Source organism: Heliangelus exortis, chromosome 5, assembly GCF_036169615.1.
Source record: "Heliangelus exortis chromosome 5, bHelExo1.hap1, whole genome shotgun sequence".
In the NCBI taxonomy this organism is placed as follows: domain Eukaryota; kingdom Metazoa; phylum Chordata; class Aves; order Apodiformes; family Trochilidae; genus Heliangelus; species Heliangelus exortis.
The window spans coordinates 36,924,950-36,938,203 of record NC_092426.1 but is presented as its reverse complement, the minus strand read 5'-3'; the positions used below and the strand labels follow the sequence as shown (position 1 = coordinate 36,938,203).

General features: G+C 42.7%; 1 protein-coding gene across 1 annotated transcript in view; it reads right to left on the bottom strand.

Moving 5' to 3' along the window:
- LOC139796523 (cytosolic phospholipase A2 epsilon-like) overlaps positions 1-13,254 on the bottom strand; it is a 39,157-nt gene that overhangs the window by 6,026 nt on the left and 19,877 nt on the right. Inside the window, exons 7-16 of the mRNA XM_071744678.1 lie at positions 12,803-12,860; positions 12,193-12,359; positions 12,000-12,086; positions 10,059-10,096; positions 8,071-8,218; positions 7,056-7,192; positions 5,665-5,887; positions 3,439-3,553; positions 1,744-1,881; positions 363-470 (exon numbers count right to left, since the gene is read on the bottom strand). Coding sequence (XP_071600779.1) covers positions 363-470; positions 1,744-1,881; positions 3,439-3,553; positions 5,665-5,887; positions 7,056-7,192; positions 8,071-8,218; positions 10,059-10,096; positions 12,000-12,086; positions 12,193-12,359; positions 12,803-12,860 — 1,219 coding nt within the window. The remainder of the gene's footprint in view (positions 1-362; positions 471-1,743; positions 1,882-3,438; positions 3,554-5,664; positions 5,888-7,055; positions 7,193-8,070; positions 8,219-10,058; positions 10,097-11,999; positions 12,087-12,192; positions 12,360-12,802; positions 12,861-13,254) is intronic.

Genomic DNA, 13,254 nt, shown 5'->3' with positions numbered 1-13,254 from the left:
AGTTCACCTTCAGGTTTATTCTCTGCACAGGTGGCAGAAATAATTTTGTTCTCTACAACTGGTTCTTGGGTCTGTACAACTGAGTAAGAGTGTGACCTGTCAAAACACTCACTGGGAATGTGTGAGCCCTCTAAAGATTCCTTTTAAGGACAGAGCCTTTTAATCAGTAGGGGTTTAGTAAGCCCAGTAATTACAGCAGTGTTTTTCTGATTACTCTCTTCCTCTTAGTCTTAAGTGGGAGGGGAAGTTGCTATCTCTTAGGAGGATCCCACGTTGCTGTCTTCAACGTAGTTGACAGGACAATGCCAAAAGGCATCCAGAAGACTAAGTGACCACAAATGAAAGGCTTAGTAATTTCTCACCAACTTCTTCTATTCGGTCTTGTGTCCATCTCTTCCAGAAGTCCTCTGAACTGTGGGACAGGCCCCATATTTGCAACAGGTTCACAGAAAATATACTGCTCCACATACCTGCAAAGGGAATTGGTGAACACAAGGGCTCATTTTAACAAGAAACTGTTTTTTCTCCTCCTCTTTCAATCTATTAGATTAATTTTGTGATAGGCTCAGTTCAAGTATTTCTAAATTTTTTTGGCTTTTACGTTCCTCTTTATACAGCATCGACTCAAGTTATGCTGCCATAAGTTCTATGCCTAAACTACTCCATGGCTCTGCTGCACAGTGAAGAGAGAGAAGAATGAGAGAGAAGCAAGGAGAAAAAATAGTCACTGAGAAGCAAAATAAGAGCTCAGGTAATTCAGATGGGTAAGCTGGATATTCTGCTATTTGATTTGTAAGAGAAGATCTCCCACTGCAGCAAGCAAAGGGTCACAGATGCAGTGGGGTCCTGCCCCACTGTGCTTTTTTCTCCATCCAGGATTTCCCCTCTCTGCCTCCACACAGGGTGGTGGCTCTTTTGAAAAAACACAATGCTGCCATTTAATCTACCATTGCAAATCTAAATATACATTCTCATTAGTCTACCAAAAATGGACTTTCAGTGGGACACAGAAACCAATACACAGTATGGAGAAAATTAATTTCCCAGTAGTGAGCCAGGTAAAAAGGACCAGCTTGAGAGACAGGATTTTAAATTTATTCCTAGGGATTATGGACTACTGAATATCATAGCATGTTTACTGAAACCAAGGAGCAACACAGCCATAGTGAGAGATTACAGAAACAGAACTGCCACAGCTCTGTGTTCAGTTTTCAGTGATTTTAACTGCTCTGTGAAGGGATATTACTACTTTCACATACAAAGCATCAGTGCAAGCCAGAGACTGACTAGAGAGGTTTAGAGACCCTTTGCTTTTGTTCTAGACCCTTTGCTTTTCATCTTGGGCATTCCACATATTTAGTAGCTGGGATTCTCTGCATGGAGTTAAACCTCACAGCTGAAGCACAGCTGTAGCTTTCCTGCAGTGTCAAAATTTTCATAAATTGGAGTGCACTCAGAGAGGAATCTGAATAACCAAAGCAGTGGGAAATGCTCCCTATAGTTAGAGATAAGGTGCTTCACCTATACCATCTATAATGTTACAAAGTTTGTACGTATGGAGCCAAGAAGCTGAAAAAAGATGCAGGATTTTTTACGACTATTACAAACTACTACACCCCCCTCACTTCTTGGCAGGCAATATCATAGCAGCATTCAGTCTGTTAGACCTGAAAAATCCACCCTTTGGTTAACAGCACTGTACTGCTCCAAATGCCTCTGTGCCAGGACAACTCAATACATGACCTTGAAGGTAGCAGATCCGGGACTCAGGGAGCTTTTTTAACAGGCGACCCATGAAGAACTCGCTGCCAAAGTTCTCCGTGCGAACGAAGGCTCCGTACTTCAGCAGCCCCACCTCGTAGGGGGTGAACTCCACCCACTCTGCAACACAGACACAAGGAGACACTTTAGAGGATTCCCAGCCTCTCAGCAGGGTGTGGAGAGAGGGGAGATGAGGGTATAACCCGATCAGAGCGCTACTTGCTAGGCTGCCTTGGCAAAGCCTTGCTTCTAAATGACAGTTCAGCCAGGCAGCTGAACTCAGACTTTGGCAGTGCGGAGGCAGGATCAGATATGGGTCTAAGAGTGGTGTTGCCTGTGGCACGAGGTGAACACCAAGAGCTATTCTCCAGCTCCTACACACCCTATGTGCACACACACCAGTCCAGGGGTCTCCAGCATGCACCAGGTTTCACTCCGCCCTTGCATACACCACACCGAAGAGAAAGGATTTCCACTGGTGTAAAATCATGGAATCATTTTAGTTGGAAAAGACCTTTCAGTCCATCAAGTCCAACAGTTAACCTAACACTGCCAAGTCAATCACTAAGCCATGTCCCTAAGCACCAGATCTATGTCTTTTAAATACCTCCAGGGATGGTGACTCCAACACCTTCCCTGGGCAGACTGTTCCAGTGCCTGACAATCCTTGTGGAGAAGAAATTTTTCCTAATATCCAACCTAAGCTTCCCTTGGCACAACTTGAGGCCTCTCATTCCCTCTCATCCTCTTGTTAGTTACTTGGGAGAAGAGACCAACCCCCACCTCACTGCAACCTTCCTTCGGGTAGTTTTAGAGAGCTGTAAAGTCTCCCCTCAGCCTCCTTTTCTCCAGACTAAATAACCTCAGTTCCCTGAGTTCCCTTCATAAGATTTTTTCTCTAGACCTTTCACCAGCTTCATTGAATTTCTTTGGGCAACGCAGCTAATCGATGTAGTAATCAATTTCATTTTCCTTGAATAATGTTGTTCTGAACAAAGAAAGGTACTCAGCTCTTCAGAAATCAGGTTATTTTTTTTTGTAAGAGGCCAATTATACTCTCTAAGGGTGGTACTAAGGAAGAAAGAACAAGTCCTCAACTTTCTCAGATGTCCTCTCCAAGTGAAGTGCAGGTGCCTGATATAACTGTAGTGTGAGCAAAGACAGAAGGGTCATAGACAATATGAGGTGGTTTGTTTTTTCACCATGAAAATTTGTTCTGAATTTCTTCTCCATCTCTCTTTTTCTCCAGTTTCTTTTCCCCATGGAAAAAAATATGAAAAACAAGTAAAGCAAAAGATTCAGCTGGGAGGAGGTTGGATGCCTTCCCAACCTCTATCATATCTATGTGGCCTTACTTCACACTGAAATTGTAACTGGGCATGGAGGAAAAAGCATGTTTAATTCTCAGACAATTCCAATGCTTCTTATTTTAGGTGGATCAGATAATATTTCAAAAATGGCCTTTCAGGCAGGATTTTGATTGCCTGTGTCTAGACAGTGAAACACTGATCTCAAAAAACTTCTTTTACTGACACTGTAATGCATGGAGATGTTGTCTCAAAAAAGCTACTAACATCACAGGGTTGGTTTCTCCAAGTGCTGCTAAGAAGAGATGAGCAAATCCCAGGAATGCAATTGCCAGTTTTAGCCCCACAGGACCTGAAACATCATCCTTACCTTTGAAATCATTGGTGCTGTAGTTGTCCCGGACACTGACTGACACATAGATGGGGAGTGGGTTCTGGCCATCACACAGTGCTTCTTGCTGGTCTGAAAGTCTGTGGGGGTCTTTCTGATTTTGAAGAGAAATAAATATGTGAGAAGAGATGGAAATAACACGGGGTGAGGTCAATGGCCCCAGTGGTGAAGGAGCTGGGCAGGACATGCCATGCTGGCTCCATTGCACAGAGCATGGGGGGTGCCCCCAAACTGGTGAGAGACCAAGGTCTGGCCTGATTTTGTGCACAGGTTCACAAAAAGACTGGGAGAGGGAATGCATGGATGTCTCTACATACTGAAAAATATTTCCCTGACACGTAGGAGAAGGGGTGAACTGCCCCTTAGGATGAGGAACACAGAGAGTAGCCCTTGCTTCCCTGGGACTGAAGGAAGCCTTTGAGCAAGTTGTCATCAAGTTTCCCTCCTTAGTGCACAGCAGCTGTCACAGAGACTGGAATTTGCCAGCAAATTATTTGCATTCTACCTAGCTATTTTTCTAGAAAAGCATATTCCCCTTGGAGAGTTTTGTAAGAAACAAAAAATCTTATGAGCTGCTGACAAATTTAAGAGCAGCTGGCTCTGGCAGATTAGGGAGGGGTTAATTGTTACATAGCAATAATCAGCATTGCTCAGGGTGCAAGATGCTTGATTAGCCTGTGACAGAGACAGCTGAGATTAAATGAGAGGCAGGTATTCATCTTCTATCTTTGTTTAATGTGTAGTATTCCTCTCTGTATGGATTTATTTTCTGTTTACATATGTATGATACTAGATAGATATATAAATAAATAAATGCAAATTTTGATTGCTGAATGAATTAATGGCTGAGTGGCTGCAACATTTCTGTCACCACTGGAGGATACCTCTGTTTAATCCTCAGTCACTCCTCCCTTCCCACTTCCCAAGTGCCAAAGCACTCAGCTTTGAACCGTGGCCCAGCTGGAGAGAAAAGAGAATACACAGCTGTACTGTAGGGGTAGAAAACACTTCAAATAATAGACAAGGAAATTTGTTATTGCTTGCAAAAATTAACACCATGTAGACCAACTACTGCCTGAGAAGTCCTTGCCAACAAAATAAAAATATGTATTTGCCTCCTAGGTAATGGCACTTGCAGATCAAATTACCCCTCAGTGGACACAAATCACCAAGCACTGGAGTTATTCTGTGTTTGCTTTGCATAGTTTTCACATTGCTGAGATTACTCTGCTTTGCATCTTGAACTCTCTTCGGATGAGAGATTGTGGTCCAGAGTTCAAATGGCTGCATCCACAGCCTAATTCATTAACATACAGAATGCATTTCTCCCTAGGCAAACTACTGAAGAAACTAAACAGAGCTTGAGTGTTTGCCGACATGGGGAACTCCACTCTGGTTGGGGGAATGTTCTCTGAACTGATGGGCTAGAATCATAGAATCCTAGAATCCTAGGGGTTGGAAGGGACCTCGAAAGCTCATCTAGTCCAACCCCCCCTGCCAGAGCAGGGCCCCCTAGAGTACATCGCCTAGGAACGTGTCCAGGTGGGTTTTGAATGTCTCCAGTGAAGGAGACTCCACAACCCCCCTGGGCAGCCTGGTCCAGGGCTCTGTCACCCTTACAGTAAAAAAATTTTTTCTGATATTCAACTTGAACCTCCTATGCTCCAATTTACACCCATTACCCCTTGTCCTATCACTGGTCACCACTGAGAAAAGCCTAACTCCATCTCCCTGACACTCACCCCTTACATATTTGAAAACATTGATGAGGTCACCCCTCAGTCTCCTTTTCTCCAAACTAAAGAGACCCAGCTCCCTCAGCCTTTCCTCATAAGGGAGATGTTCCACTCCCTTAATCATCTCAGTAGCTCTGCGCTGGACTCTTTCAAGCACTTCCCTGTCCTTCTTGAACTGAGGGGCCCAGAACTGGACACAATACTCCAGGTGCGGCCTCACCAATGCAGAATAGAGGGGGAGGAGAACCTCTCTTGACCTACTAACCACACCTTTTCTAATGCACCCCAGGATGCCATTGGCCTTCTTGGCCACAAGGGCACACTGCTGGCTCATGGTCATCTTCTTGTCTACCAGGACCCCCAGGTCTCTTTCACCTACACTGCTCTCCAGCAGCTCAGCCCCCAATTTCCTCTTCACTCACTGAAAGAAAAATCTGTGGTTCTCTAAGAAATTTAACATATGCCATACCCCATCATTCAGCAAGTACTCAATCATGAGCCCCCAGAGGTCTATAAACGATGTCCTGTAGCCCTCTTCTTTCCTCTGGCAAAGCTGCTTATTGTAGTACTTCATGCGATCCATGGAGAAACAGCCCATTTTGCACTTGGTTGCTTGTTTCTGGGCTTCACCAATGTGTGAGTCCAGGTCCCTCTGTGACCAGTAGGCATCCCTGTATAAGTTGGCCATGGTCCTGGAGAAGGAAGTAGAAATAGACAGCAAAAGTGAAAAGCAGGAAAAAAAAAAGACTTGAAATATCCTGGGTTTGGGACAGAAGTTTACATTTTAGAGATTCACTTCTGCTCACACATGCTTTGGTTTTGCTGCTCCATCCAGCAGAATGAACACTTAGGATTTTCTGTGACTGTTTCAAAGATGGCCCTGAAGGATAAGGTGTTGTGCTTTTTTTTAATTCTACTTTTCTTTTTTATATATACAGAACTGGCAGCAGCTTAAGGTATAAATGACAGCTGTGAACACAGACACAAATTTCTGTGCACAAATTAGGCAAAAAATTATCATACATTTTTCCTTGTTTGTTTTCTAGAATCATACTACAGTTCACAAGAGGCCACCTGTTGGTTTTATAACACTTATGTTAATCTTATGGTATCACTATGCTTTATTTTAATACCATCCTCCACTTTACCAGCTTTCCCTACATAGGATCACTAGATGTTGGGAAGTTGTGGGTCCTCTGAGCAGGGAATAGCACTGCCAGGGGGAACTCAGTCCCTTCCAAAACTGATAGATTGCAGGGGTAAGTGTACATTGCCCTGCAGTTTTTTCTGTGTGACCAGTCTGGAGGCAGAGCCAGCTGCAGAAATTACTGGGAACAGCAACAGCTGGGACATCAGTGGAGAGAGGTGTGATGCTATGGGCAGTCCTACATCCAGAACTACTTACTTTGAAATGACTTTGACCAAGTGTAATTGCCCTGTCTATATTTAACTGATGTAAATGTGAAGTTGAAAAGCACAGCAGAGAACTGCCATTCAAAAATCAGTTCATAGAATCATAGAATCATAGAATTGGCTGGGTTGGAAGGGACCTCAGAGATCATCAAGTCCAACCCTTGATCCACTCCCCCCGTGGTTCCCAGCCCATGGCACTGAGTGCCACATCCAGGCTCTTTTGAAATATCTCCAGGGATGGAGAATCCACCCCTTCCCTGGGCAGCCCATTCCAATGTCTGATGATCATCAAACCAAGTTAATATTTAATCGTCTGTGACTGAGAAGCAGCTTCTTTCTATGCTGTTTTAAAAAAGTCTCCTGATCTTATTTGCTGTGGGCAGTTGGTTCCTGCAGCAGCAGCCCCCACAAAAGGCCTGCCCAAGGCTCTGGTGTGCTCTGGCTTACCACGTGGTGCCAGACAGCCCACTGATGTATGTCACACAGTCCAGGAGATTTAATTTCTTGAGTCCCATGAGGCTTCCATACAGTCCTGTCATTGACTTCAGTCCTCCACCTGTGGTGATGATGGCCACCACGGGAACCTGTTGGGCAGAGGAGGATGGGACGTTCACACTGACACCGTTCAAGGTGGTTCCCTGGAGTGCCATGAGGTCTGGCCAACACACACCAGCCTGGGTCATGAGCTCAGACTCAGTGTCCCCTCTTGTAAGGAAAGGTTCTGAAACCAAGCAATGACTGTTGCTGCTGCTTCCCTTTAGGTGAGCATGGGTTCCAAAATTATCCCAAACCTGGATTCTTGTCCATCTCTAGCACAACTAGGAGCACAGATGAACAAGAGGCTGCCCTCCTGTGGAGGCAACAACATATTTTCTCTACATTTTCCACTCCTTTGTCAGTTTTTTCTTATTTCACACATCTGCTACTACTGATTCAAAATCTACAGGCCAATCCCATGGTAAAATATGCTCAGTTCACAGCCAGTGTTGTTAAGCTATTCTCATCAATGTTGTTATTCTTCAGTATCATGAAGTTACTTTAAAATAAATTATGTTTATTTCAAGGACTTGTGAAACTGCATGAAAGGGAAGATGTTATAAGAAGCACCAAGAGATTTTTTCCCCTACATTATCACAAAACAATAATATTTAAATAAGGGAAGAGATCTTTTCTGGGCAACATATTTAATATACACACAGTATTTTTGAAGCAAGCCAGTTATGGCATAGTGTGGCATGGATGAACACACCTAAAATCTGATAAATTCCAGATGGAAAATTGTGAAGTATAAAACTACTGTAACTATTCATTCTTGCAATAACAAAACTAACCTGGCAGCAGAAGCAAATGTACTTAAGACACATGCACTAACTGGTACCCCCCCAACAGATATATCTGACCACTCATCTCCAATACATAAAGACACTGAAATCTCAGGGTCCACCCCCACAGACAAACGTACTTCACAATCCTGCAGATCCTGTTGTAGGTGAAAAACATTTTTCAGAGCACTTGCTACATATTTCTTCCTTTTCCCCAGGAAAGTCATCTCCTCTGAACATAAGTTGAACCCAAATCGCATATCCAGGTCTTGTTGGCATGAACAGTTACTAAGAGAAAAACATATTAATACACCCATATCAATATTAGGACTTTGATTAAAGATAATCCACAGGACCCTTCTCTTCTGGTAGGGAGATGCAAAATGGCAGGAGCAAGAGAGAATATTCTAACTATTTTTAAATTTAAAAAAGTTATTTCAATTAGTGAGCTTAACGAGTGGCATCATATCCTGTTATTACTAATTAATGAAGAAACAGTGTACAGTACTTACACATGAAAGAAATTATTTGAAAGCTCAAAACCTGAAAGAATTACAGATTTAGAAAAACAGACTAAATGTTCAAAAGGGAGCATATTGATTCTCATTTCACTGGCATTTTTTAAATCCTAACCCTAAAATAAACCCCAATTTTATGATGGTGGCATTTCCAACATGAAGGGAGCTTCCCAATTTTGAGCAACCGCATCGGGGACGCACCCCCCTCTAGCGGTGGCTGTCGCTGGGGAGGAAATCCATCCACCTGCCTGCAGGACACGGGTGCCACCTCCACCTGCTGGCTGGAGAGATGACCTCGGTGACATCCTCCCTGGAGGCGATGGGTCACTGAATTCAGCGGGGCAGGATTTCACCACCCAACTACTGCCCTGATCTGTCTGCACTTGCACAAGCTGTCTCATGGGTCAGCTGTGTTTCACATCACTCAAAAATTGTGAAGCTTCCTCAGAGGAAGATTTAATTTGCATCAGTTATGAAATGCCAAAAGTCATTCCTTAAAAATCCACTGCTGCAGCTTATTCCCCTGGGTATTTGTGCTCTTCCACTCACAACCCTCACTCCTATCTCTTCCCTCCCTGGAACCTGCAAGACATCAGTGGGTAAGAGACCTGGCATGGTGTCTTCAGGCCAGAGCTACCTGGGGATACCAGGCACTGGAAAATGGAAGGGTATTCTTTTTATTTCCATGGCAGAACTTCTCTCTTCTACTGGGTCTATAATTTTAATGAAACTAATTATGAAATTCATGAGATTTCTCCACCATCAGATTTGGTTAGAATCAGCATAATTATTACAACTTTATTTGTAAATTAAGACACATAAGAGGAACTGAACTGAGTGGAGCTACAAAACCCAGTTTCCTTTGTAAATCAGTATATAAATAAACTGCTTTTAGAGTTGTTGGAGAGTAAAATAAATAAATGGGAAGCATTTTTCCTGTTCTAGAATAACACTGGTTTTCCTGTTTTTTTGATCACTTGCCTTTCTGAAATGAATGATTGAAAATTCTTTTTGAATTTCAAATAAATATATTTTCCCCTTTTATTTCCTTGTTGGGCACACACACACAAATGGGTCAGTTTGCCCAGTTCTGTGTGTTACATATGGTTATGGATAACATGAAGCTTCTTGATGTTCACTGATCAGGATTACTGATCATACCTAAAGATGTCAGATCTGCTCAATATAGAGTAGAACTGGACTTAACAAAATAAAAACTTTATTGCTATTGAATATTGACAGTTAAGGAAAAAAGTTCCTAAATTGTGACCGATTTTTATGTTTATTCCTATCCATTCTGTTTTTTCAGTCAGCTTTGTTCTTTTTGTGAATGTCAAAGACTGACACTGATCAAAAATAATATTCTGTGGTTAGAAGGGAAAGAATAATGCTAAAGTAAACACATATACATGCTTATTAACATTTATTAACTGAACCACAATCTTTCTGAGACTAAATTCATATAATATACTGTGAATGTATCTTATATTTTATTAAAAGCACATTCTAGTTTTCAAACTGAGAATGAATGCCTGCTTGTGTCATTTCCACGTGGCTAAAACAATATCAAAATCAATAACCCAAGTCTTTAGGAACAGAAGATCTCTTACCAGCTTTGTGCTGTCACATTCAAGTCAAATCTTTTCTCCTAGAAAACAAGAATAGAATCACAGAATCATAAAATGGGCTGGGTTGGAAGGGACCTCAGAGATCATCAAGTCCAACCCTTGATCCACTCCCGCTGCAGTTCCCAGCCCATGGCACTGAGTGCCACATCCAGGCTCTTTTTAAGTATCTCCAGGGATGGAGAATCCACCCCTTCCCTGGGCAGCCCATTCCAATGTCTGATCACCCTCTCCATAAAGAAATTCTTTCTAATGTCCAACCTAAACCTCCCCTGGCACAACTTGAGACCTCTTGTGCCCTCTTGTCTTGCTGAGAGTTGCCTGGGAAAAGAGCCCAACCCCACCCTGGCTCCAACCTCCTTTCAGGGAGTTGGAGAGAGTGATGAGGTCTCCCCTGAGCCTCCTCTTCTCCAGCCTCAACACCCCCAGCTCCCTCAGCCCTTCCTCACAGGACTTGTGCTGGATCCCTTCCCAGCCTCCTTGCTCTTCTCTGGACCTGCTCCAGCACCTCAATCTCCTTCCTGAGCTGAGGAGCCCAGAACTGGACACAGGACTCAAGCTGTGGCCTCCCCAGGGCTGAGCACAGGGGCAGAATCCCTTCCTTGGAATATGTAGTGTAATCTTGCATTTTCATTTTAAAAATTCTTTTTCTCCTCTTTGGCTCAGGGTCAGAGCTTGATTTGGACGCCAGCAATGTCTCACAATCAAGAAGCTGAATGCCTGAGATCTTGTCATGTATTTCCAAAAGCATTCACCTATCTTTAGTGGAAAATCCCTACCCACAGATTCCAAAGGCTTCCAGGCTGCAGAAACCACTGACAACCTTGATCCAGGCAGTTCCTGAGACTCACAGAGTAGGCCCCACTTCCTGTGTTATTTCCAAGCTTTCTGTAGCATCCTGAAATACTTTTTTGTACGTTTCTCTAACAGGCAGCAGATCGTTCACATTCTGGACATGGTCTTACAGTGAAGGTGCTGAAAGTCTGCATTTGTTTCTACAAAGACTTCATCTGTCTTTAAACTCTTACTGCAACCTTCATTTTATCTGACAAAAAGCACTTCCTTCTGAGAGGGTGTTCTAATATCCCTGAAAACTGATGTCCTCCTACTTCTTCACAACATAATTTATAACTAAACAAGGCTGTTCCTACTAAACTAGACATGTGTAGATTTTTCTTAGCAAGCATCTTTTTCATACAAAGGATCTTCCTAATAATTTCACTAAAAAATATACAGTACATCTATTTAAAGCAATATTCTTTAAAAGCCATACATTATTTATTTTCAACAAATTTTAATATATCATCCTTTGAAGCATATGGTTTACTGAAGGCTGGTTTATTGTCTTTTTCTTTGCTTGTGTCCAAGGAGCAACATTCTGTTTGTACCCTAAACAAAGGAGTGGCCACTGAGTCTTTGTGTAATCAGGATGGGAAGTACTGAAAGGTATCACTATATTTTATGACATTGAATGACATAATTTTTATGAAATTACATAAACTATATAGTTTTATGACATATTTTATGACATTATGACATATTATGACATATTGGTCTCTGTATCTACTGATAGCACATAATGCAGACTAATGGAGGGATAACCTGGTTCTGTGGAGAAAACAGCTGAAGAAATGAAGCTCCTGTTTATTCATGGTCTGAGAAAAAAAAAACAAAGGAACATTTCTGACCCTCTTAGCAGCCATCTGGGACAATATTACAGGAATGGTTTCTACTTGAGTGACCTTTTGTTCCTAAGAGCTGAAAGTTGTGGAGTCTCCTTTTCTGGAGACATTCAAAACCAGCCTGGACGTGTTCTTATGTGACCTCCTGTAAGTGACTCTGCTCTGGCAGGGGGGTTGGACTTGATGAGCTTTCAAGGTGCCTTCTAACCCCTAACTTTCTGTGATCCTGTGAAGTGATGCTCACCTCTGCAATGGTGGTTTTCCTTCCCATGGGCAGGGAATTCAGCATCACCACTGGGGACCCCGTCTCTGTACGGTATTTACAGGTCCACTGGGAAAACAACAAGCTTTAGAACAAAACCAGCAGTGGGTTTTACCCTCTCCCCCTCCTACCCCTTTCAGTGGTCAGTTCCTCAGTAATGTCACTTCCAACCTACAGGGTGGTACCGCCTCTTCTTGGGCAGCATGACATCCAGGGTTGGCTCTGCATACTTGATGTAGTGGAACTTGGTGGGACAGGAAGAGGTGGCCACTCCATTGGGCCCCAGTGTGATGTCCTGTGTCCCCTCAAAGGAGCCCTTCACTGTAAGGGAAAGCTCTTTCTCTACAAAAAAAAAAAAAACCCAAAACCAGAGGTTGTGAGACATGTCACTGGGATTTAACCAGAAATTTTGCACCGGCTTGATTACAAGAGGGGTGAGGGTATCAGAGCTGTAGAGTTTGGAGCACAGCTTTGACCAGTGGGAAGCCCTCTGGCAGCAAAGCAGGTGCTATTTTCATAGAGAGGGGAACTCTAAATATTCTTACTGTTATATAGAACTGAGATTTCAACTTTAATAGTGGTCTAATATACCTTATTTACATATACGTAAGGGAGTAGAGGATGCAGTCATTAAAGTCCATAAAAACCTGATGTCTTTATATGATGATAAACCCACTGAATACTGTAAATACTATTTATTCCACTAATGCATTACAGGAAAGGGGCATCCTCTCATCAGTAAGCATGGCATTATTGGTAAATATACAGCAAAGCAATAACTTTACTTGATTTTTGCTGCGTCTTCTCTGCCACTTCAACTTCCAAACAGCAAAGTTCACGACACTGTAAAAGACAGAGAACACAAATCTGTGAGTAAGATAGTCACAGCCCAACCTGATTACAAAAAACTGTTAATCACTCAGCCTTGGAACATATCTAGTTACCTGAAGCATCAAATTCCCTGGCATTTTCTTTTGCCCATTATTGACTAAGAAGCAGTAAAAGCTTTGGAAGGAGGTGTAGAGCATCCTCCAGTGACAATGACACAGGACTGGGCACAGCAAGAGGAGAACAGAAAGGAAGAAAATCAGGACCATTTTCAGGGTAGCAGCATAGATACAAAGGGTTAAACTTGGAGAAACAAATGGCAGAGAGGTCAAGACTCAGTAGTAGAAAAGGTTTTCTGGAGGAGAAGTGCTGTTAACTTTTGGCTTTGGTTTTTTCTTTTATTTTTGTT